The sequence below is a fragment of the Nilaparvata lugens genome, chromosome 8, assembly GCF_014356525.2.
Source record: "Nilaparvata lugens isolate BPH chromosome 8, ASM1435652v1, whole genome shotgun sequence".
Taxonomy (NCBI): Eukaryota; Metazoa; Arthropoda; class Insecta; order Hemiptera; family Delphacidae; genus Nilaparvata; species Nilaparvata lugens.
The window spans coordinates 30,728,354-30,755,259 of NC_052511.1; the positions used below are offsets into that span (position 1 = coordinate 30,728,354).

The 26,906-nt window shown below is 35.4% G+C and overlaps 1 protein-coding gene across 1 annotated transcript in view; it reads left to right on the top strand.

Annotated features, from left to right (window-relative positions):
- Positions 1 to 14,944, top strand: part of LOC111047136 (CUGBP Elav-like family member 4) — a 461,039-nt gene extending 446,095 nt beyond the window's left edge. Inside the window, exon 3 of the mRNA XM_039434517.1 lies at positions 14,741 to 14,944. Within this exon, the coding sequence (XP_039290451.1) occupies positions 14,741 to 14,749 (9 nt within the window). The 3' untranslated portion in view covers positions 14,750 to 14,944. The remainder of the gene's footprint in view (positions 1 to 14,740) is intronic.
- Positions 14,945 to 26,906: the final 11,962 nt, after the last annotated feature.

Below are 26,906 nucleotides of genomic sequence, written 5' to 3' on the forward strand. Positions count from 1 at the left end.
GCATATTGCAGGAAAAGGATATTTTTTGAAGCCTTTTCCTAAAAGTGGTGGTAGACTTCTACCCCCACCCCCGCCAGCATCATATGGAGTGAGTTTATTCCCTCAAGTTAAGAAACGTAGAACAACAACGAAGAAGAGTAGGAAGAAGAAGAAGAAGAAGACATGAATATTGAAGGAGAATTGAGTAATTATGATTTGATTGATTGGTCGAAATTATTACAGATTCGGTTAAGAGGTATATATATGCTAGATGCATTACCCAAAAAAATTCTAAAAAACGAGAATGCCATTGTGAATTTAGCAAGGGAAAGCGAGGATGGTACACACTGGGTAGCATATAAGAAAATTGGTTCTAATGTTTGGTATTTTGATCCAATTGGAAATTTACAACCTCCATACGAATTGGACAAATATTGGAAAAAAGAAAATGGAGTAAATATATTTTATAATGTAGAGCATATGCAACCATTAAATAGCGATTTTTGTGGTCATCTTACATTATTGTTTCTTGCAAATCAGTTGTAATTAAGTGATTGTGGTGAACACACAAGATGGTGGTTATTACATTACGATCTAACACAAGTGATCTCTATGAACATTTACAAGAAGTTATAGAATTGGATAAAAATCGTGAATGGGAAATTGGATTGATTAATTTTTCCAGTTACAATAGTATTGCAAACATTAACAAAGGAACAAATTCCAGCTTCAAATATGGTGATAGATTAATCGAGTTGGATACTGGTGCATATGAAGTTGAGGATATTATAAAATCTTTAAAGAATAAATTGAATATTGATGACAAGAAGAATAAACTTATTATACGTGCAAACGTAAATACTATGAAGATTGAAATTCATTCTGATAAAGCCATTGATTTAACACGTTCTGATTCGATTGCTAAGATACTTGGTTTTGATAATGTTGTTTTGCAGCCAAATAAATGGCATTATTCCAAACATTTGGTTAACATAACAAGCGTTGACAGTATTCTTGTTGAGTGTAATTTAGCTTGCGGCAGTTACTCTGAGGGAAAACAAAAACATGTAATCTACGAATTTTTACCAAAGGTTCCTAGCGGTTATTTAATAAACGAAGTACCATCACCGATTATTTATGTACCTTTGAATACGCATCGAATTCAAACTATTAATGTAAAGGTAACGGACCAGAACGGATCGTTTATTGATTTCCGCGGAGATACAATTACAATTAGGTTGCACATACGTGAAAAGTAATGGGTTATCTTATTTTCAACCCACGTTCGAATAAGACCAATCAAGTCATTAGAGAAAGGAACGCGATAGCGACAACACCTAAAAACAAACGTGCTTTGTCGGCTAAAAGCGCGAGAATATTAGAAAAGTTGGGTTTTATAGTCGATTGGCGACATGTTAGGCGGGGGAGCGGCGGCAATTAGTGAAATACTGGATGTGGAGACAGACCTTCAGTTTTATAATGATATTACTAAATTCCAATTTCACACTCATACAGTTTATTCGGGACAGGAAATAAAAAACTCTGACGAGGCACGTATTGGCATAAATTCTTTAGATGTCTATTCTTTACCTTGTAAATCATTCATATTGATTGAGGGAACAGTTAACTGTACAAAACCGGGAAAAGACCCAGCCGATACACCAGTTGCAGCAGGGTATAAATTAAGCAGTAACGTAATCGGTAACCTTTTTGACGAAATACGATATGAATTAGCAGGTCAGCAAATTTCTAAATCAAGATTGATTGGATTAACATCCACAATTAAAGCTATATTGGTGAAAAATACTCTCGATAAAAACACATATCACTTGGCTGGTTTTGACAGAGCAGGATATGAGCTAACGGATAATACATTCACTTTCTGTGTTCCGCTGAAATTAATCCTCCCGTTTTTTGAAGATTTTCAAAGAATAATTTTAAATTTGAAACAGGAACTCGTCTTATTGAGGTCACCGACAGATCTAAATTGTGTTGAGTCTCAAGCGGAACAAACGTTAGTGTGAAAATTACAAAACTGCAATGGCGCATGCCCTACATAACTTTAGAAGATCATGTAAGACTGAAATTTTTGAGACTGCTCGATGCTGACACTCCACTGAAATTAGGTTTCCGCCATTGGGAAATTTGTGAATTACCAAATTTGCAAAATTCACTTAACCATTCTTGGGCGGTTCGTACCACATCGAGTTTTGATAGTCCAAAATACGTTATAATTGCATTTCAAACTGATCGTAAGAATAAAATAAATAAATCAATATCTAATTTCGATAGCTGCGGTATTTACAATGTTAAAGTATATTTGAACAGTGAGTATTATCCATATGAAAATCTGCTAGGTAAGAAGGAGGTTTTATACCGCATGTTCTTGGATTTCGCACCCTCGTATTATAATCATTCAATCAATAGTGAACTCGGAACAGAAATCGATTTTAAAACATTTTGTGAATCAACACCACTGATTGTTGTAGATTGTTCACACCAACCAAGTCATTTGAAATCATCGACAGATGTTCGTATTGAAATGGAATTTAAAAGTGCAGTACCTGCAAATACTTCCGCGTATTGCGTTTTAATTAGCGATCGTGTGATGGAATACACACCTCTCACGAGTATGGTGAAAGAAGTTCAGTAATTTGTTGATAGAGTGCATCACTGCAGGTTATATAAGGTGTGTACTGCAACAAATGTAAGCCATTATCAGTTTCACCTTTGAACAGCCAACATGTCCTATTCTTTGTGTTCTGATATTTTGGATAAGCCGCAAACTCGCTCTATTGGTATTCAGTGCGATCTTGATAGTTTCTATTATGAAGCAAGGTGCAGTACGCCGAAGCCGCTGGAGGTGGAGGAGGAGGAGGGGAGAGACGCAGGATTACCGAAGCCGCTGCAGGTGGGGGAGGACAAAGGAGGATTTGAGGAACCCCCCGCCGCGCCCGCCGCCGCCGCCGCCGCTGAGGGGAGAGACAAAGCCTACGAAGAGAAAGAAGGTCAAGCGACTGCTAAAATTGCTACGGTTGATCTTCACTGGTTTAAACAAGATTGTAATCAAATTATTGTGAAAGAACTTGCCATAATTGATCAGTTTAATAATTATATTGTGTTCCATTTCAAATCGCCATTTGCAAAGACAGAATTGAGTGCAAAATTGTATAACGATGCAACATGGTTAGAACGTCACTATCATAAAATAAAATGGGAAGATGGAGATTTAGAATACAATGAGTCATTAATACGTGATTACCTTGCAGCTTATGAGAAAATTTTCACAAAAGGAACTGAGAAAGCAAAGTTTTTAAGAAGATTGCATAGCAACGTACAATGCATACCAGAGGATTTTCCAAAACCTGATTTCAGCTTTTTCACTAGTTCATGGTGTTATGCTGCATGCAACATTCATAAAAATAATCCACATTCTCGCTGTGCGTTATTCTCTGCCCAGCATTATAATTCTTTGTTGTTTAAAAATATGTATCAAACAAATAATTTCTTGTGCGAAAACAATCGAATGCAAAGTATGAAAATGGCTCCGATGTACACAAATTCACAGAAAAGAAACTTTGCTCGTTATGGATTCTTCTACAACGGAAAGGATCTACAGTGTGTTTATTGCCAGCATGCATTGAGACTGCATAAAGCGCGTACATGTTGTCTATCGTCAATTGATGAAGAAAGACCGCTTAATTACTCTATAATAGTTCCTGCCTACACCTAGTTTTCTTCATTCGCTCAACATCATGGATCCGAGAAAGTGGTTGGCTCCCGACAACGAATTGGAAGTGAGGTTAAAAAACTGTATTGATTGGTACGATGAGTGTGAAAGTGCAATTAGGAAATCAACTCCTGAAAATTATAGTTTGGCGAAGCAATTGAAAGACATTTTTCTAAGCACGGTGAATTTAAATGATATAAGAGACTATCTATGTTATTATCGTCCTCATAATTTATGTATAGATAAGCTAATTAGAATTGAAGATGAAGTTATGTGTTGTTGTAGTGAAATGTGTAAATAAACGTTTTCTGCCTTCAAACGATTTTTCATTCCGATATCCCATTCACGTTTTTTAGTTTAGTTGCTGCTTAGAGCTAGAGCAGACACCACGTGTGGGGTAATCTTTAGTGCACGTGCGCCTATAACACGTGCATCTCATTAATTTAGAGCTAGAGCAGACAGCACGTGTGGGGTAATCTTTAGTGCACGTGCATATCATCAATTTAGAATTCTTTCCCCCTCATTCGACTCACGTCAAACATCTGCAAGATGCAGTGTTATGGTTTTTCAAAATTCAAAAAATTATCTCGTCTCTTGATGTCAATTTCATTTAATGAATTTGATTCAATTGCGAAGAATATTAAATTTTCAACAGGATGTCAAGATGTTGATTTACCGTTAACAAAAACAGAAAATGTACACTTTTCGATTCTATCTGAGATTTTCGAACTGCTCAATATTCTAGACAGCGGTCATCTACATTATGATTGTACAAATGATTCGTCATTATCTGTTGTTAAAAATTCCGATGAACTTTGGAAATGCTTGTACGATATTGCAGATAAAAAATGTAAAAGAACGTAGAGATTTATAGCATTAGATGAGAGAGAATTTCTCAATTCAATTAGATATAGAGAGAGTCATTGACCTCACTTTGGATTAGAGTAATATGGATTCACTTTAATCTGTCACCAAGGGAATTTTTCCCTCTCATCTATACTGGGAGAGAATTTCTCAATTGATTCTTATCTCCTTTCGGAAAGGGTGCGGGAAAGAGATGGCATGAGTAAAAGAAGGAGATCTCTATCTCTATCGTCATCGTAGTAGAGCGAAATGGATTCACTTCAATTTGTCACTATAGCATTAGATGTAGAAATATGAATTCACTTTAATTTGTCACCAAAGGAATTTCTCAAAGAGATTTTTTCCCCCACATCTTTAGGATTCACCTCAATCTGTCACCATAGCATTAGATGTAGAAATATGAATTCACTTCAATTTGACAGTAGACAGAGGGAATTTTTCCTCCTAAAAGGGAAATTTTTTTTTCCCTCACCTGGAGAGAGAGAGAGAGAGAGAGAGAGAGAGAGAGAGAGAGAGAGATATCTTACCCCCCTCACCTCCACTGGACAGGGGGAAGGGGAAATCTATTTTTAGAAAGAGAGAGAAAGATATATCTCCCTCTCTCTCTATCCCCCTCACCTCCACTGGACAGGGGGAAGGGGAAATCTATTTTTAGAAAGAGAGAGAAAGATATATCTCCCTCTCTCTCTCTCCCCCTCACCTCCACTGGACAGGGGGAAGGGGAAATCTATTTTTAGAACACCCCCCGCCCTACAGGCGGGGGGAAGGGGAGGAGGGATGGACGAGGGGGGAGAGGGGGGAGGGGGATCTCGAGCAAAAAAGTCAGTCGGTTCTCCCTAATCTTCTCTACTGGCTGCCCTTAGCGAATCGAGTATATAACATTTTTTAGAAATTGATTAATAAAACCACATATTATCAATAGTGTTTATCATTAAAAACTTCAAAGTTGGATCTATTTACACTACTCAAGTGGCGCATTTGTTACGTCATGGGATCTGACCAGTCCCCAATTAGTATGCAAATTTGGAGAGAAATAATTTCTTAGGAGAAACCCAAGTGGAAATTGGAACAGGAGAGCTCGAGGCCATTTTTGACAAATAATAATCGGTAGGATATAGACCTGGTCCACATACTAATTTTTTAAAAAGCTTTAATTCCTGTTTTAATGTATTTTAATCTTTGTTCTTTCTGTTTTAAAAGTTGTGCTAAGTTCCCAGAATCATATGTGATATTAATTTTTGCGAATTCATTTAGTCCCTAAAATTTGAATAGTGAGGTCTGATCAACGAATTTCGCCACGCGTGAAGGATCCAGCCGGTACAAAATATTCTACGGCCGATTATATTCCAGTTATCGAAACGGAAACAAAAGACTATGTAAGTTATTCAAATATATCAGAGGGGATCCCCGCTATTCTGCGAAAATTATACAGTGTATAAATTCGTCATTTGGGAAAAGTCATGACTGTAGATTCAAGGGTACCAAAATTTGTATGAATAATTTTTATTCAATAAGTAAAATTTGATATTCACGCTGTACTTAGCCAAAAGGTCTATTTCCTTAGGCGAACCTCACCCTGATGTAATAATTTTATCTATTCTTTTATAATATTATCAAACTATAAATTTTGTACAAACCTAGTTAACCTACTTTTTTTTGAATGTTTGATGACCCTTTCCAAGGGCTATCACCCATCCTATTTAATCAGTTTAAAATCAATACATTCATATACAGTGATTACTTTTTTTAAATTAAATTTTATCATCATTCAGTATTTATTCATTACCAGTTCTCACATACATTTTGTATAACCTATTTATCTATAAATTCAACTTTTGCTATCTGGTCATTTTTAATAATATTAATAATATATTCATATTGTTCATTTACTTCTCTGAATTTATTTCACTACACCTTCGAATCCGTTCTTTCTCAACTGACACAAATCGATCGTGCAAGACACGACCTGTTTTATAGTAGTCAGATATTATTGAGTATCATAATTATTAATAGAACGCTATTCCATCTGGCGGTAGATGGTAGTCGATATTCATATCAATTAATGGAAGATTTTGTTGGAGATATCCTCCCAAATCAAATCAGATCGACTGCCATCAATCTACCAATTCGAGGTGTATTAGATCCAGCATTGACAACCAGCTAATGCTCCAAGGGGAGGTAATTGATCGCATAGACAGCACCCATATTCTCGGTACTCGAAACATCTACTATTTTCGTTTAGCACTTTGCCACATTGTAACCTATGGTATTTGTCAGAGACCTGGTCGCATGGAGTTGAAATTTTGTTTGTTGTCTTGTGCGGTCTAATATCTCCTCCAACTGTAAAACAGGTATTGAATTTTGAGTATTCTGTTTATTATTTAGTGAGTGGATTAATTCCGAATTTTGAATCTCTGCTTGGTCCTGGCGACAGCATTGATTATAATAGGCAGATTCAGATTGAACTGCATATTGTTATCGAATTCAATTTAATATTACTATATCGTATTCCCAACCACAGCATTAGTTCAGAAAATTATAGTCCCAACTTCGGCTACTTTGTAGACCATCAAACTATCAATTCAGGAAATTATTTTTTTCAAACCAATCTTTTACTATGAATACTGTTCCTTCTACCTAGATCACATAGCTTCACTTCATAGCCGTGCGAATGTTAACATAACCTATAATTTCAACATATGTTTACACAACCTCAAAGTTTATAATTATTCTTTTTGTGTTATCCATGTCCCCCTGGAGCAGGATATCACAGCATTCATCACCTCTCATGGTAAGTAATCTTCTAGACATGGCAAGAGGGCAAGATGGTTCACAAAGTTGGATAGAGGTAGAGGAGACTGGTAATATGGTTTGATAATATAGTCTCCAAGATAGTGTTGAAATGTCACTACGTTAATATTTCACACATATGCTTTGACATTTGCACATATGAGGTGATGAGTACTTTCGACTGCTGTCCTTACAGCTTGATAATCGTCATAATCACCTTACCCTTGACATCTAGTTTCAAAATCACACCGTAACCTTCTTACTATCTACCTTTTAATATTGTATCCAACTCGACGCTCAAACTTTCTCTCATTTCTAATTCGTACTTTCAAGTCTTCTTCCTCTCAAATCTTCTGTTTTTCAGCAACTGTCTCTTCTTCCATTGGAATAAATTCGGCTTATTTCAAGTTGCTTCAGTCATAGGATTATTACATGTCAATCATCCTTTCTAGCTCATGTAACTTTGGTTCCAATTTGCGACTTTTGAATTGGGATACATTGTATCCCGTATCTTATACGTGTTGGACCAATTGGAAAGCTATAGGAACTAGAGTTCTGGGTGCATTATACTTCTTTTTCATCAAAATTGATAGTTAATGGATAATTTTGACATGCAAATATGATAAGAATGGGAAAGTTCAACAATAAGTAATCCATTAGTTGATGATCATTATTTGTCTGATAATTTAGCTGATATTCAATGAAAACTAACAAGTAGTCAGTAATTAAACCCAGTTAACTCGGTGAATTCTACTTGGTCGTAATTTACTCATGGCAGTAATTTCCTTACATAATCACTTTCATTCTTCCGAAAATAAACACTTCCACTCATCCTCTTAGTTTCTCAGTCACAACTGTTCAGACTTTGCTAGGAACACTTCAACTGTCAGTGAGAGGTTTAAAGTTTAAAGTTAGCTAGTTTCAATGAGCCCTACCACACAGAGCTGAGGCGAGGCGCCCCTTACCAATATGCGATGCTATCTTCTTTCGGTTGACGTAATCAAGGCACTTTGTGTTCGCATACTAGCCGAGCTCAAACACCGGCGCAAACTTCAAACACAAACACTTGCCATGCAATCAGGGGTAGGTTCTGGGGAGGGGGTTGGTGCTAAGGGACACCTTTTGAAAACACATCATGATCTCTCGCTATTCATCCAATCGATCAAGGTCATCAATGTGTACTTCATTCACTTCGATATGCATATTTTCTATTTACAGTGATTGAAACCGTACTTATTAAGTACGGTATTCAATTCATCATAGTTCATGTTTTTTTTCATGTGTAGAATCATCCAACACACATCCAATATCTAATATTAGACATGTGAAGTAGTATAGTACGAGTACATCTGGTTGTGTAGAGCAACGGTTGAAGAATACGGTTGTATCCATTCAAGAGTAACATTCTCTATTACATTCTGATAACTATTCTAACATCAATGCTGAATCTCAATATAATTATATTTTGTTTTTTATTGTTGTAATATGAATATCATTGTAGTTTATCATATTTAATATATAGTATTGTATTGCTTCAAGTAACAGGAAAGTGCTCCAGATCGATCACGAAAAAAGTGGTTTCTAACATGGATTACATGGATTTTAATGAGTGCTAATTTTGATTAAAGAGCTGCAGAATTCATCTACAGTCTTTCATTCACCTACATTTTAATTGATTATCATTCTCCATAGTCATCCAGCTCCTTGATGCAGAATAAATCTAGAGAGCCTGGAAATCACATATGTCAATCTAAGATGGTTCTTATCGAAGGTCTTGTCATAGTCAGAGAGGATTTGTATGTATGCCAGTTCCTGGATAAAAGCTTCAAGAAGGCTCAAGCCGAGGTTGAAAAACTTGACGTTGCTTAGTCTGTTCTGAACAGGGAATAGAAGAGTGGTATGACATTTTGGCAGCTACATTATCGGTTGAGGTTGGCTTTGTTTTTGCTGCTCCTACTGCCCTATATTTGAGTCGATGCGTTGGAATTCTAATTCAGTTTTCAAACTCTGATCTATTTGTAGGAGCTGGTACAGCACTTGGTACTTTCTTGTTTGATAGATTTCCAGAAACAGGGTGGATTAGTGAAGGATGGTTTTTTAACAACTTTGCTTCTTTATCAACGAAACGATGAGTACCTCCTCACTCCCTCCCCGCCAATACTTATAGACGTTGCTAAACCGTCAGGTGTATGCAGATCTAAAATAATTCTCATTCATAACATTTATATTAAGTTTTGAACGACGTTGATCAATGCTTATCCAGCAAAATTGCACTCATCTGTTTCAATTTTCATCGGGAAATTTTCATGCGAATGCCTATAGTATACTAGCTGGAAGGCTCACTTGACTCGCCTGATCCGTTTAGCCAGGGGGCTCCACCCTCTGGACCCTTGGCCGAATCATCCAGAGATGAGAACAGCCGACTTGCTTCGCTCGCCTGCATAGATGCTTGTTTTAGCAGCTTAACAGGGATACCTCCAGGACCTGGTAATTCGCCACTTTCCATTCCTCTAAGATTCTTTTGCACTTCTCTAGCTGTTATTTCTTCAATTGGCCGACAGGTTCTGACTCATCCCAAGTTTTCTAATATTCCTCTATATCTCCCATTTATAATTTTAGAAAAGTCTTAAAACCTCAATGCCCTTAAAAATATGATGTTACGGAATATGGATGATTATTAAATGCGATAACTGGAATTAAGGAGAGAGCTAAGAGTCTAATGACGATGTTTGATAAATATTTCATTGGAATGGAATAAAATTGAAATTTCCTTCAAGGCAGATTGACGATACCATGATTGTGAATTCCAAATTTCAACAGTCTCCAAGAATGTTCGAAAATGGATGATTGAGGATGAAATAATGAAGTTTCAAGATACAGAAGAGGGAAGGATACAAGAGACAAAACGAGGCCCACTTATTTGCTCCTCAGTAGATTCCACTCTAAAAGAGCAGCACAATTGTTATTAGGTCAATGAAGATGATCAAGTTAGTGGAGCTAAGCTCAATGTACAATGATAATGGGAAATTTCCAATTAGCTGAAAATGAACTTCAATAAGTAAGACTTGCGCTGCGCTGCGCTGCATGGGCCCTATTCGGCTATTGCTAGCCCCTAGCTCCCTGCCCACCCAATCACATTCGTCGAATGTGTGTGCGCCTCATCCAATCGCGTATTAGAATCACTTTCGGATCAGCGGGCCGGAAATTCTAATTAAACGAACGCCAAAGGGAGGAGTAGGGCCTAGCTGCATCATCCCACATCTCGCTGCTATTCTTTCACGTGGAAAGTTACACATTTCAATTAATATAGAATCTCAACAGATAATAGGACGACGCCCTAAGGACTATTGCGATTCTTGACTATTGGATTCTGTTGATTAGTTGTGATTCCAAAAGCAGCTATGAACTCATTAATTGAAAGCTTGTTCAGGTGTTATTTATGTGACTCTTCGGTAAGGAATAATGATAATGAGAATCATTTGGCTCGAAAAAGGCAAATCCAATCTTTGTTGATTACAGTTGATCATGTTGTATATTCCTTTAGATTATTTAAATGAATCTTCCATTGATAATAATGATTGTAATGATAAATCGTACTATTATTAATGATTGATTTCCATTGATTTATTGATTCTTCTTCTTTTGGTTCCTTCTCCTATCGGAGGTTGGAAATCATCACGGCAATTTTCACTTTATTGATTGCAGCCTTGAATAGATCCCTTGAGTTGCAGCCATACCATTCTCTTGAATTACGCAGCCAGGATATCCTTCTTCTTCACACACTCCTCTTTCCCATGATCCTTCCTTGCAATATAAGTCTCAACAGCTCATACTTTTCACCCCTCATTACATGGCCCAAATATTGCAATTTCCTACTCTTTATTGTCGCAACAACTTCACATTCCTTTGCCATCATTAACATTACATCCCTATTCGTCACATTTCTTGTCCATGGTATTCTTCACATCCTTCTATAGCACCACATTTCAAATGCCTCGATGTTTTTGAGGTTTGACTTTTTCAAAGTCGACGCTTCCATGGCGTACAGCAATGTAGAAAACACATAACAACGCAGCATGCGTATTCTAAGTTGTAGTTTAATATCTCGGCTACACAGAAATCTTTCCATTTTCTAGTAATTGCTGCAACTCATTCTCACTTCCCGCTATCAGAAGTGTGTCATCTGCATAGCGTAAATCATTAATAGTTACTCCATTTATGGAAAGACCAACATTTTGCTCCATTAAAGCTTCTTGACAAATGGCTTCACCGTAGACATCAAACAAGATTGGTGAAAGGTCACATCCCTGACGAAAACCACGACAAATCTTCATCTCCCCAGTCATCTCATTCTCAACTCTGATCTTTGCTGTTTGATTCCAGTATAAATTGGTAACTATGTTGATATCTCTACTGTCAATATTTTTACCTTTGAGAATTTCATACAATTTTTCATGCTGTACCTCATCAAAGGCTTTTTCATAATCAATAAAACACATATGAAGATCCATATATACATTCAGGCATCTTTGCATCAATACACTTACTTCAAACAATGCTTCTCTTGTGCCAAGGCCACTTCGAAAACCCAGTTGTGTGTCACTCATATCAGCCTTTAACTTATTAAAAATTCTTTTATGAATGATTTTGAGGAAAACCTTCAGGGTGTGACTCATCAAAGCTATAGTTCTATGCTCAGCACATTCCTTAGCATTATTTTTCTTTGGAAGAAGCACGAACGTTGATTGAAGCAACTCGTGTAGTATGATAACAGACTGGTAGATGGCATTGAAAAGATTTACCATTATTTCAAGTGTGCTGACATTCATGAGCTTCAACAATTCCACAGAAATTTCATCCGGACCCACAGCCTTTCTCCCCTTATATCTTTTTATAGCATACTCTACTTCACTTTTAAAAATGTCTTGTCCTGTTCCTTATGTATAAACCTCACTTACTATTGATCATTAAACAACTCTTCTATATATTCAGTCCATCTCTTCATCTTCTCATTTATATCAGCAATTATTTTACCATTTTTATCCTTAAGAACAGACACTCTTGCCTTTCTTCCACTAGTCATAGCTTGAATCTTTTTATGCATATTAAAACTGTCAAACTCACTTTCACATTCCTCTATCTCTTTACAGTTCTCTAAAACCCATTCTTCTTTGGCCTCCTCAATATTCCTCTTCATTAGTTGATTCACTTCTCTATACTTTCTCTCATTCACACCTTTATAACTTCTTCTCTCCTCGATCAGATTGAGTATTGCATCTGTCATCCACTTCTTCTTCTTCACCATTTTTGGAGATAATGTGTCCTCACCAGATCTAAACAATAATGTATCCTTTATGTTACTCCACTTGTCATTGACATTTTCAATGGCCTTTATATAATGTTTTATAACTTCAAGATTATGATTGACTTTCTCTTTTGCATCATTCATTACTGAAAATTAATTTAAACGTGTTGTATCCATCACACATTTCATACTCTTACGTTTTAGCCTCTGCAACAACTGGATTATGATCAGATCCCATGTCTGCCCCAGGGTGAGTTTTTGTTGATGTGACTGAATTCTTGAATCTTCCCCTGATCATTATTATAGTCCATTTGATTTTTGACAATATTGGATTCTTTATCTTGGAATGATTTCCATGTATAAAGTCTGCGATTTGGCATTTCAAACATTGTATTAATTATTACAAAATCTTCACTCTGACAGAATTCTACCAAACGTTACCCACGCTCATTCCGTGAACCCAGACCATACTCTCCAGTACATCCGTCTGTCTTCAACTTACCAACTTTTGCATTGAAATCCCCCATTATCATGGTGACCTCTTCCTTTTTGGTAGACCTCAATACCTCTCCCAGTTGGTGATAGAAATCTTCAATTTCATCATCTTCTTTATCTGCAGTTGGCGCATAAGCTTGGATAATATTATTCTTTTCCTCACATGACTCTATTTGCAACATCACAATCCGGTCAGAATATGGAACAAAACTTGTCACTGATTTATTGACCTGCTTATCCACTATAATACCAACGCCATACCTGTGTGCATTATCATCTTTTCCAGAATAATATAATATATTATTATTACAAGCACACCTACCAGAGTCTGGCCATTGAACGTCACTGACACCGAGTATATTCACTCTCAGTCTTTCCATCTCCATTATCACATTATCAAGCTTCCCTGCCGCATACAAACTCCTTACATTCCACGTAGCAACTCTCATTGATGCTACACTCTTCACAACATCGTTCGCTGCCGTTCCCCCCGGAGATCCGAATGGGGAACTTATTACTCCGGAAAATTTAGTATTGAACACTGCCATGATGAGTTCTACAAAGGACACCCAAATGGGTCTTTAATACAGTGGTTTCCCGTTGCCTTCTGTATCCTTATGCCATTGATCAAATATGATTCCTCCGCCTTTGAGCCCAGATTTCTTCAGTCTCCTCCACCCAAAGCTGTTGGACTGCAAGAAACGGATCATTTATACCGACAATCATTCGGTTGTAGTCGCTCAATCTGAGACAGACACTACGTGTGCTAGTTTTGGTCCGCCCTGGGTATTTTATTTCTCCAGTACCCGCAATATCTGGTGATCATTCCCGTATCCGCCACCTGGGGAGGCGCCTGGTAGGATTTATTGGATTTATTGATTAACAAATCTGAATTCCATGTGATTGCATTCTACTCTCTCTGCGAATACTTTTCGGCAATAACCTTTGTTATAGTATCGGTGATAATATATTGAATATTCAAATCAAATACAACGTAGAAAAATATTGTCACAATCACTACTTATTAATCTAGGCAAGAAATAATTCATCAAAATTTGAATATACTAATAACATATTTGGATAATTTATTATGTGAGATTTTTTCTTAGTTCTGATGTAATGTTTTGATAAACCGTAGACAGTGACAATTTCAAGTTGTTTCATCAATAGATATTGTATGATTAATCCTATCATCATCTTTCGAAACTGGAGTGTTTGATTTGAACTGTTATAAATTGCTGTTACAATACTATTTATCTTTTTAATTGGTTCACTTATTTTTAGTTTCTGCTTAGCTACTTATATATTACTCAATTGAATACTGTATGCCAAACATTCATATTTTTTGAACTGTTTATTTAATGTATTACTGTATTTTGTGATGATTTTATGATATTTTGACGTTTTTGAAACATTTTTGCAAATGTTTTAACAAAAACTGAAGGTTTTTCAAATTCCGAATTTTTTCAACGAATTTTCGTTTCAAACATAAGGATGATTGATTATCATGATGAGTAAGTAATACATATTCTGTACCATATTTTGTTTGCTAATTATTTTATTTTGTTTCTTTGCAGGTGAGTTGATCAGGTTCTGATTGATCTTACTCGTATTAAGGTAAAAATTATATTTTTGTTCCATGTTACCTTCAATATTTTCCTCATTTTCACAGTCTCGACAGTTTCTGTAGATAAATAATTCTTCGATGAATGAATGAAGAACTATATATTGTGCTCCTCTTCACTGCAATGGATATGAATACTATGAAGAATATATGTTATATCACATACCATAATATTATTATACCATTGTATACCAACGGAAATCATTTCTTACAATGCTTTAACCTCTTCTCTCTGCTTCCTCCTATTGCAATGCAATATCACAGCACCTATCATTAAATAAATATATACCATTGTTGATTATATACATATCACATACCATATTATTATGAAGTACAAAATCATCACCTTTCCGGATAAATCTCATGCTTCTCTACCAATTCAATGATGGATGCTATCAATACATGATTGAATTCCTAGTTAGCAGCAATGATGTTCACAATATTATAGTTGATTTTAAAATAATTATTTTTTTCTTCCATCAAATTTTCTTCCATTGAAGACTGCATTTTTTATTCTCTAATCTATCATTCATCAGTTTATCCATTGTTGAGCTCTATTGTTATACAAATAATACATATTTAAGAAAAAATACATTCCTCAATATTTTCATCGTTTCTGCAAGTCTGTTACTGCAGTAATATCCAAGAACTAATTTTCCATTCTATATGTATTCAGCTAGAATGTTCTTGATCCTCCCTCATTGTTCACTTCCACTGTCTCTGTTCCAAATTGATGATAATTCTCATCATTAGATCAAACTTTCAATGAATTCTCTACTGTTCAAATGGAGAAAAGTCAATTGATTCAACATCACCTAACAATGTCCATGAAATTTTCACTCACCATCATTTTTCGTTTCTTTTGTTAAATAAATTTAGCAGAGGTCTAGCCCAACGAAAATCATAATTTCCCTCAATGCTATGCTCTCTTCTCCCTGCTTCCTTCTATCACAATATTACAATACCTATCATATTTATTGCTTAGGGACATCCATCTATAAGCTCCTTGGTTAGCATTCTGGAGACAGATTTAATGTAGACCAAACTTCTCCAACGATGCGGGAAGTTGATTGAAGAGTCAAATACCATACTATAGTAAGGTCCACGTTAATATGGCAGTGGAGAAAGATAGGAGAAAAACGTTGCCGAACCTCTGCCTTGTCAGTGCCTTCTATAGACGGTAGCAGATAAAGGTTCATTGATGTATTATCCACTGTTTTCGTTTAAAATAATCAATTATATTTTATTAAGCAATAAATTATATTTTTTAAAATTTCATAATGAATTTACATAATCAAGATAAAATATTTTGTCCTATTCTTAATTCTACATTGTTAAAAGACGATCTGGCAACAGGGCATAGCGAGGAAGAGATAACGCTATCCGCTTTGTTGAATGAAAGACAAGGATAGCAATACCATTGCTAACCAAACACTGCCATTATAATGTGGACCTCGCTATAGTATGGTTTTTTCAGAGTCTCTTCAGATGTATCTTTTGAGTGTGAGTCGTATGTATAGTTGGGTAGTTCATAAAGATGGAGGACTCATCACGAGTACGGTATGAGTTTGCTCTGATTGGATCAAATTTATGGCTATATCTCTCAATAAACAAATCAACTCCTCAATATTAGATTCCAAGGACAGAGAAAAATCAATCATATGATAGGAGTATTATCTATCCATTATGAAGTGTAGCTACAAATTCTTGCACGAAAATAGACTGAAAATTACTCTGATAACAAGGTATCTAAAAAATCAATAGGATATAGCTGTTTCACACTGATTTACGCGAATGCAATGGATGTATCAAACTCACCTTTATATTTTAAATGAACCACAATTAGTACTGGCTCATAGAATGAATGGTTGTATCGTGCAGAAACTATTGTAGAATAGTTCTTTGAACGAAAACAGTACTTCTATGGTTAATGTGCAGGAAGCTTATCACTGCTACGTTATCCCACATGTGTCAAGTGTTTGAACTTGCGCATGGCCTTCAGATAGATGGCCAAAGACCACGTGTCAAGCACATGGAGCTGAAATCGATAAACAACTTTCACCACCCCATTACAACCACCCTTATCCACCTCTTTCACGTTCATTCAACTCTGTTGTGTGTCAGTAGCGAAGCTGGATGTGTGCACCACCTAGCGGAAAACTCATGAAACACAAGTTGAGCCTCTTGTCGGCAGAAAGCGCCACCAGTGGGGTTTTCCCATTTCCCATGTGCTTTTCGCACACATGGCATGGTTTGGGCGCGAACTTTAAAAATAGTCTAATATATTTGGAACCGAAGTAATTGGAATACGGTTGGAGCTTTTTGGCTCAGTTCAACTGGAATATTGATGTGAGATGTTAAAAATATTCATGAATAATCAATATTTATGAAAATTTATGAATAGTCAATATTGATTTCAAAATATGCTATCATTCATAGGAAATTCCATGGATCTATGGGGAACGGATGAACCCGATCAATAGTGATTTTTCATCATGTTTGTGACTGGTTCAGTCATTCATTCAGAGCGCTGTGATTGATTCAATCAATGCATGGAGTATAAAGTTGATGTCACCATAGTAATGTCGCTTTCTAACCCATTTTGCAAACGTTGCCACATTTTTTGAATCTTGGAATTATTGAATCAGGCTTTGAGTTTTATCAGTTATGTTAGCAGTTCTTATATTGAAATGTAAAAAAAAATTGCTTGATGCCAGAAAAGTGGCATTCCTACCAAAATAATCAATATCGACCAATCAGAGTGGTAATGAAGGAACTTCACCACTTATGCAATATTGATTGCATAACAGAGGATTTGAAGAGATAAGGTCCTGGACGTTGTCAACAAACTCAAGTGGAAGACTTAACAGCAACTGAACCTGTTCCTTTCATCCTTCAACTGCGTGGAAGATCTTCAAATCGAAGACTGTCCTAGGCTGTGAAGTGAAAGCTGAAACTATCAAAAAGGCAAAGCTAATAACTCCATTCGAGCGATGTCAAGCTTATGGACATACGCAAAAGTACTGCAATATGGAACTGCATTTTTGTAAAGTGTGTGTAAAAGCATTCTACAAAGATAACAAAAAGCCAAATTATGCTTCACCGGAATGTGATCATTGTGGAAAGGCTCACCCAGCGAGTTACACAGAGTTCACTGTGATGATTGAACTACTGAGAATCCGAAGCGTGACTCGAAAAAATCAGACCAATGCACATAAGAGCTCAGTTAGCCGAAATCCAATTTCAGTTTTCTACACTTTAATAAATCAGCTACAAATTTTGTTACACATCATATTCTTCGAACCTTCTAACTTTTTTACTCGCTCAAAATGAGTTTGATATTCCGTTAGCTGTTGAATGCAGTGGAGAGCCGGGAAAAGATATGTTTGAGTTATTAATTGCAAGCAATTGATAATCCAGTTGACAGATCATATGCGATCTGTGATTATATTCTTCTTATGCGCATTCAATGTTATTCACTAGAAGAAGACCACGGAGTGAGGCCAACAAACTCAATCTGTATAATTGTTCGAAAAATTACGTGTTAAAAATGAAAAGCTTATTGATCGAAGGAATGAAGCATTATCGTCGATGATACAAACAAACAGACCCGAACTAACTTTTTCCAACAATGACTATATTCATATCTATATTATTAAAAATCTGGTGTGGTACTCACACAACTTTCCTTGCTCATTGAACTGTAAGCCTCATTCTAAAACGAGAATAATTTAGGGGAATAACATAATGACGATACATATTTGAAAATGTGGCGCACTAACACAACTTTTTATGCCGTTATTAAAATTGATCACCTGTGTTCAGTTCACGCGCATCTCAAGTCTACTATTCAAAGATCTGAGCCAGCTGGTGACAGGACAATAACGCTGGAGACACACGAGGTCTGCTATCTCTTCATAGTGGATGATTTAATAGAATCAACATTTGCTATCATTTTGCAATTGAATAATCACATTCTTTTCGAATTTCAAGCTTATTTCCAATTTCAGGTGAAAATGTTACTGAACATTAATTGTAGAGATTCTCATGGTCAATCTTCTCCACTTTTCCAATTTTTTGTTTAAATTGTATCTCAAGCCTGATAATTGGGATTCTAGAATCAAACTTTGCTCAGATGAGGCGGAGCTCCTGAAATTTTTACAGATATGAGACTTGTGACAGTTGATAGAGCTTATCTGGGTATGAATTTCATCGAAATCGTTGAAGCCGTTTTCGATAAAATAGCGGAAAACCCTGTTTTTCTCAACATTTTCGCCGCCATCTTGGATTGCATTTGATCGAAATTGTTCGTGTCGGATCCTTATTAAGGACCTTAAGTTTCAAATTTCAAGTCATTCCGTTAATTGGGAGATGAGATATCGTGTATACAGACACACATACACTCATACACACACACACACACACACACACACACACACACACACACACACACACACACACACACACACACACACACACACACTCACACAAAATCATGTTCTTGGACTTTGGGAACCCTGAAACGTATGGAAAACTTGAAATCAAGGTACCTTAATTTTTTAAGGAAAGTAAAAAAGGTATGAGAGATTCTCATGGTAGGACGGTTAATGGCTTTCTTGTTGTTATTTTCAATCTAGCTAAAAATGAAATCTGGAGGGAACTAGTGAATGAGTCAGAAGTGGTTTTCATATACAGTAGTTTGATCCTCACCTTCCTGCCGACCTGAAAAAGGCAGAAAACTATAAATTCTTCAGTATTTTTCAACCGCATAAATTCGAATTCATAAATTGAAAAACAATAGATATATTATCGACTATGGCAATGTAGATGGCAGTGTAAATGTTGGATACAACATCAGTAACCCATATTGAGAGGTGACTGTTGGCTGTGAGGAAGCAATGAGTATATCGGATACTGCCTTGAGTTTTCGTCCCATACAGTTCCAGAGTTTTCCGCTAGAGATCGTGGTAGGCTACATTTTCAACCCCTCTGATTATTTTCCAGAGAAACCTTTTTCCTTACTTAATACTTATTATATTAGATACATACATATACTTAAACGAGTTGAATAACTTATATGGAGAAGTAAAAGTGGATAGGAGAAGTTTTCAGTCCAAAAATGAAAATTTAATACACTAATATTGACACATCATAGTTTTTTACTTGCAATAGAATAAAAAAATATTTCTACACTTCAGGTAATGTGGAATCATGAATCAAGAATTATATAAGCTGAAGTAGTAATCATGTGATGCATAGGCCTACTGTAGTCGTTTTGCGCTCGTATTAAAATCTTTATAAATAATAATCATCTATATTGAGTAACCATGACCAGTTTTTAGGCCATTGCCCAACAATAATATTGGCAGCCCAGTGAATGTGTGGATAAAATATCATGTAATCTTCCTCTTCACACAAACGTTATCTAGATAATTGAGCAGTAAATCTGCTCTACTCCGATTTATTTATTCAATTTTATCCAGATGGCTATTATATGAGGTTCAAATGTCAGTTTACTGGTTACATACCGTTATGCTTTCAACTAAATTATATTTATTGGTGTTGATGAGAGATACTATCAGCCACGATCGGAATCTTTGAGTATGATTCTAGCTAGATGTACATATGCACAGCATATAATTATGGTAACTAGAGCATATGAGCTTGATCTACAGTTTTCATGTTCTTCTCTTTATTATTCTCATGCATTTATATTTCTCTCAAAATATCTTACAAAATATTCATTATATTCTTGAACATTCATCATTACGATGATTATTATACTCCAATTTCCTTTTTCTGCAGAAGGAATATTGCAATATGATAATATCATCCCTGTTGACTCTCATTTCCAGTTTAATGATAAACCTTAAAGTGTGAAATGTAGAAATACCACTGAAAATGGCCTATGAAAATGAGGGAAATTGCATAAAAATTATGCTAGTTCAGTGAAAACTAAGACTAGGAATGTCTCAGTACACAGATGTGTACCACTAATACACAGATTTATCCACTAATACATCAAAGGAAGAGTTCACTCATTTCCGTGTAGCTTGAGAAGGAATCTTCATTCTAGAAAAGAAGTGAAAGACAAGGATTCAGCTGAAGCTGAAAAATTTACACGCCCTAATGGGTCCTGCATCTGGATTACTTCTAACGTCCATTATCTCTCCTTTTATACACCTTCATTCCTTGAAGCTCCCTCTTCCAACTGATTTTGTTTTGTTCCTTGTGACTTGAGCTTGTTAACTATCGTCTGTCTCCTAGGTAGTCCTGACTGACAGACAAAGTCATTTGTCATAGACAGCAAGACATTCAACGTCCTAAAGTATTCTGGGATGAATTGAAAGTGGAACAATTAAGAATCTAAATAATAATCTAAAATATTCACAACAAAAAGAAATTGATTCTTCGAACACTCATGACAGTAGATATAGGATAGTAGAGTTTTTCGCAACATGTCTATCCAATAGACCAATGGTTTTAATCCTGAATCATTCATCCCAGATCTGATATGACGTATTATGCCTTTGTTCAAGATTATGTATGATAACTTAAAGCCGAATTCTGGAAGGCTCATGTATCACATACTCATGGATTTCAACGAGGATATTATTAAAAATTACACTGTGTGGAATGGTGATTTTCAATCTTTTTCAATTTTCGATTATCTATAATAAAATGAAGAAAATAATTAGCTTATGAACCTACAGTATAGGAAGAACATGAATGACGTGTCATCATCACGTCACGTTACATTCCAATGTAACGAGGATGGTTATAGGACCATTTAATCCTTCAAAAATTCAGTTTTCAGTTCAGAAAATTCCCAATTAGAACCTTGTGGAGCACGGTTCTCAAGCAAGTCTTCAATAATCAAGAATCACACACAGTATAACAAGTGAGAACACAATACAGGGGAATAGAGATTCATTTCCTGCAACAGATAATTATCACTGAAGAATCAGACCCATTTCGATATATGAGTAAATATGATAGTAATAGAGTGAATATGATTTCAAAAAGTTATTTTTGGAATATCATTATTAAAATTTCCGCAAATAATCCAATAGATTCAATCTGATGCACAAGTCTGTAGTGTGATCTAGAATCAGAAAAATAATATCGGGACAATGAGCTTTGCTCGTTATTTATCTCTTCTCTATATCTATAAAAGGCTAAGCCCCGACAGACTGAAATCACACGACAGCCCAAACTACTGAGCCTACAAACTTGAAATTTTGCACAATTGTTTATGATAGCCTCAAAACATTTACTAAGAAGGGATTTTCAGAAATTTTCCCCCCTGAGAGAGCTGGGGCCCCCCAAAAATGTTGTACTTTTCAACCGCTCATTGCACAGCAAAGTCATGAGGAACTTTTTTGTTCAGCTACGAAAAAAAATCAGATCTATGCGGAAAAAATCCGACCAGGAGCAGAGAGGGGTCCAGGAGAGGGAATTTTTTGAAAATTTTTATGTAAAATCACACTACAGCTCAAAATAATTGGCCGACAGACTTAAAACTCTGCACAAATATTCTTCAAACAGTGCTAGACGCACACTAAGAACGGATTTTGAAATATTTTGCCTCTAAGAGTTTCTAAGGATGAAAAAGGATCCTATTTAGTAAGATTATGAACATGGTAAGGTGAATGCCATATGGAACTGATATAATTGACACATGATATTCCAACATAATTATGTTGTAATCATTGAAAAGCTTAAAATAATTTTATCAATCAGCTGATCGAATTTAATTTTCTGTGGATCGAAAATGCGAGCTTATTGCCACGGGTTTTTTCCATTGTTGTATGCTTATGCTTGGCCTTCTGTCAGCTGTATATGGAGTCTCATACTTTCCGATTAGAACTGAGCACAGAGATTTTCTTTGGTTAGGAGTTTGATGATAATTCTTTTTCAAATTTAAATTTTATTGCAAACAAAAAAAAACATTGAAAAATTTTTTAATAGACAACAAGATTACAAAAATAAGATGTCAAACATAAACCTACATTTATTTGTAGCACGGCCAGAAAAAGACAAACTTGAGTACTACCAGCCGTGAGTTAATTCAATATAACTTATATTTTTGTGTTAGGTAATATTTTGTGAACAAAAAGTACGAGTTGATGAGAGATGTGAGTAATGTCTTATATTTGATCTAAATGGTTATTCATATTGTAGTAGTCTGGGTCACTTCAATCAGAGTTTTTCATTTTGTAGCTGATAAATTTCATACGTATTGATTGTCCATAATGTATCCAGTGTCCATACAGTAATGGAAGTGATTGAACTACTCAAAATTATTGGCTTACTGGTCCTTCATAGAATTTATAGTATTCCTGGTGATTGAGCCTGTATTTTTTCAGCGTTGACTATTAATAATAAAGCTTTATTTACAACTAGCTTACCTGGCGAACTTCGTACCACCAAAAAGTCAATGTATCTCATGTCACACTTTACTTTATTTGGTGAATCATGAAATTTATCTGACAATCAATATTTTCATTTACATCTGAATACGGACTTCCTATGTGCTTAGTCATGTAGCATTCGTTATTCCCAAAACATATTCTTCTCAATCAATTGGTAGTAATATCTAACAGCAAAGTGTTGAATTAAAAAAAATAGGTAGGATAAATCAGTGTTTCAAAGATGAATTTAACGTTTTCATAGTTGTTGATTGTCAATAGATGGTCCAGGAAATATGCGATGTACCATGAATCACACAGAATTACATATTCTTTCAATCTTCCATTTTAGGATGCATATAAGCTGAGCTAAATTAGAAAATATGGAAATTATTCTGCCATTAATGAATGCAATATGAACAACTCTCTTCCATCAGGTGAATAATTTTTTCCCAACATTTTCCGGTTACTCAATGATAGGGGAGTGATAATATTATTTATTGTAAGCTATAGGTCTTCTAAGGAACCATTATCTACAGCTGGTACCAATCAACTACACTTCAACTCCAAACTACCGTTGTAATACCAGTAGCCTACACAATTTATCATAGGGTGACGTGTTTATTACAGCTGGTAACTTTAGATGCTAAATCATATTATCTCGATTATGATCTTGAATCATGATCATCTTTCCGTTCTTCGGTAGCCGCTAGGCCGACAATTCCGAAAACAAAGGTCTGTAAAAAAAGGATTGATGAATAATCATTATTACCCACCCTATAAAAATTTCTGGTCAGAAACCATCCCCAATATTCACACAACATATTCCCAAAGTTTCATGCCGTTATGTCAAATATTTCTCAAGTCATAGGGAAGAAACACACAAACAGACATTCATTTTATAAATATATGTATAGAAGATAGAAGATTTCATTCGGCTCAAACAAAAGCCTCTCTAAATGGAGGTAGAATGATAAGGTTGACAGCTTTCAGTTCTGTTGTTCTAACATTTTTTTTCAAATCACTTTCAAAAAGTTCATGTAGTACCTACTATTGTGTTTGAGACACTTCTGGCGCTATCATAGTTTCAAACCTATTCTGTTCCACACTCCTATCTCTTGCAGTCGTTAACCATATCTATAATAAAATAAAGAGTTGGTTTATACACGTACGGGATAGGAAAAATGTTTGACGCATCATCACGTCTGAACTACTGGACTGATTAACTTGAAATTTTGCATGTAGCCTAGATACTTAATTAACCAAGGATGGTTATAGGCCTATTTTCAATTCTTCAAAATTTCATTGCGTCAAGTTTTCAGATTATCAAGTTTGAAAATAGATCCTTGCGAAGCACGGGTTCCTGCTGGTTTATTGATAAACAGAACACAATTCTTTAAAATGATTGCGGAATGAATAACTGGCACAGGCCAAAACTGTTTCCTTCCTGAGTTTTGATTCATACACTATAAATAGTCCAAAAAGTGGGTTATGTGCCATACACTTGAATTCAGGTCCAATTTCCAGTCCAAACATTCGAAACCAGGAAAGTTCTAATTTAGATTGTTCAAAAACCAAATTGAATAACAAAATAACACTCACTAATCACTTAAAACTGTAAAATGATGATTAACTTTGAAAATTATGACATACTCTAATTTGAAATGATATACCATGTCATGTCAACAAATCAGATTATTTAGATCAAGTCGATTAAAATGTTTGGATAATATTTCTCGTGAGATAATCTGATTGATTACACAGCTGAACATAATTCATTCTGTCTCTCTCCCACACAGGCACACGCATCATCTATTACCGACAGACGACGAAATTATCTTCTGTTTTTCCAAGGATAAATAATATTATTATCCTTATCATGCCCTTCAGCGAGTTTTCCCATGAATGAGACCTAGTGCTATCGAATTTTTATATCGTAAGCCTACTATGTTCCAAATTTAGTGAAAATCGTTAGAGCCGTTTTCTGAATCCGTTGGACATAAATAACAATAAATAAATGAAAAATATCGGGGCACCGAACTCTGCTCTGGAGTACAAAAAGCATATAAAATTTACTACGAAAGAAGAAATTATAATATATTTATAGTTCATACAGAAAAGTTCTATCTAATCACAGTGGATTGAAATTTCTTACAAATTTGAGAATAAGTTATGTTTTTGTCTGCTGGGGAGGTACATATGTTTCAACATTGTATCCGATAATTATATTTCAAAAATCATTCATCAGATTAGCTTTGAAAACCAGATTAATAACCAAAAAGCAAAGAACTGGACATTCATGGCCTCTTTTAGTTCGCCTCAAGGTACTGCCAATTAGAAATCTCTATGCGTATAGAGTATTGAAGCTTTACTTCATAAGAAGTACAAGTAACAACCCTATTAGGGATGTTAGGTATGATTCTCGGCGTTTGCTAGTTCACGAGCCTCGATCAAATTTGACTGCTTTCCAACATTCTTAAAATGCTCCAAGATTGTACAATTTTGATTTCACCGGAATTGGAAAATTTGCAACCGCTCTCTTTGTTTCAAAAAAGCTTGAAAGTTTATCTTTTTACACTCAGTGATTGTGAAACATTCTTGAAAATTGTGGGATAGCTTACTTTAAGTCTTTTTGTACTGTCCATCCAAAATATATTATTCTAGTGTCACATTTGTCATTTGTTCAAATAGTTGTAAGTCGTAACATATTATGTAGGTTTATCTTTTTCATTGTTATCCGATAAAATTCTGGTAAATTTGTTAGGGCGGGTGATCCTAAACCTCTGAGTACCGTTAAAATTTTCATTTTGGGTAGTACACCTCACTCGGACTTATGCCAAGAGGTGCGCATTTTATTTTGCACTTTTCTATTATTTTTTTTAGTCTTTTTATCTCATTCAGTCATTCAGTTTTTCAAAACTAAATCTATTTATCTATTCAGTTATTCTAAATCTATTTAGTTATTTTATCTTATTTATAAAATTAAGTTATTTTTGTAATTATACATAACATTAATTATGTAAACAAACAATTATTTCTTGTCATAATTTTTGTATGGATGTGCAAAAGAAATACATTTTTAATTTAAATTTGATTTTTGGAAGATTAATTCCCAGAGGAATGCAAAAATTTCTCTCACAAAAGCATGTCCAATTTTGATCCTGATCAATTTCACGTCAACCAAATCAGAGAAGACCATTTCAAAAAGATAGCTTATCTGATTGGTTCTATTGGAATTAATCAGGATTGAAATTTAACCGGCTTTTGTACAACCGGCACTGAGTACCTGATTGAATGATTACAAAAGTTCAACATCTGAGTCATAATTTTGTCTCAGTCCCACACACATGCACTTGCTCACTCACTTCCATCATCAACAGACAACGGAATTGTGAGCTGTTTTTCCAAGGATGAATAAATCCTTTTGATTTCCTTCAGCGACTTTTCCCAGGGATGAGACTTAGTGCAATCGAATTTTTATATTATGGAGGTCTGATGCCAGAGTGAACCAACTCCAAAATTTGAATTTTTGTAATACTCTGATCTATACTTAGTCAATCAGGAGATATTTCTTTTGCCACAATGAACAAAGTCCCACAGCTGTTATAAAGGGAAATTTTTCAGCTTTTTATTCTGCAAAAAGGGAAATTTAGTATTAATTCTCTTGGCAGACTGAACCAACTATCATTCAAAATGGCTTCTACTCAG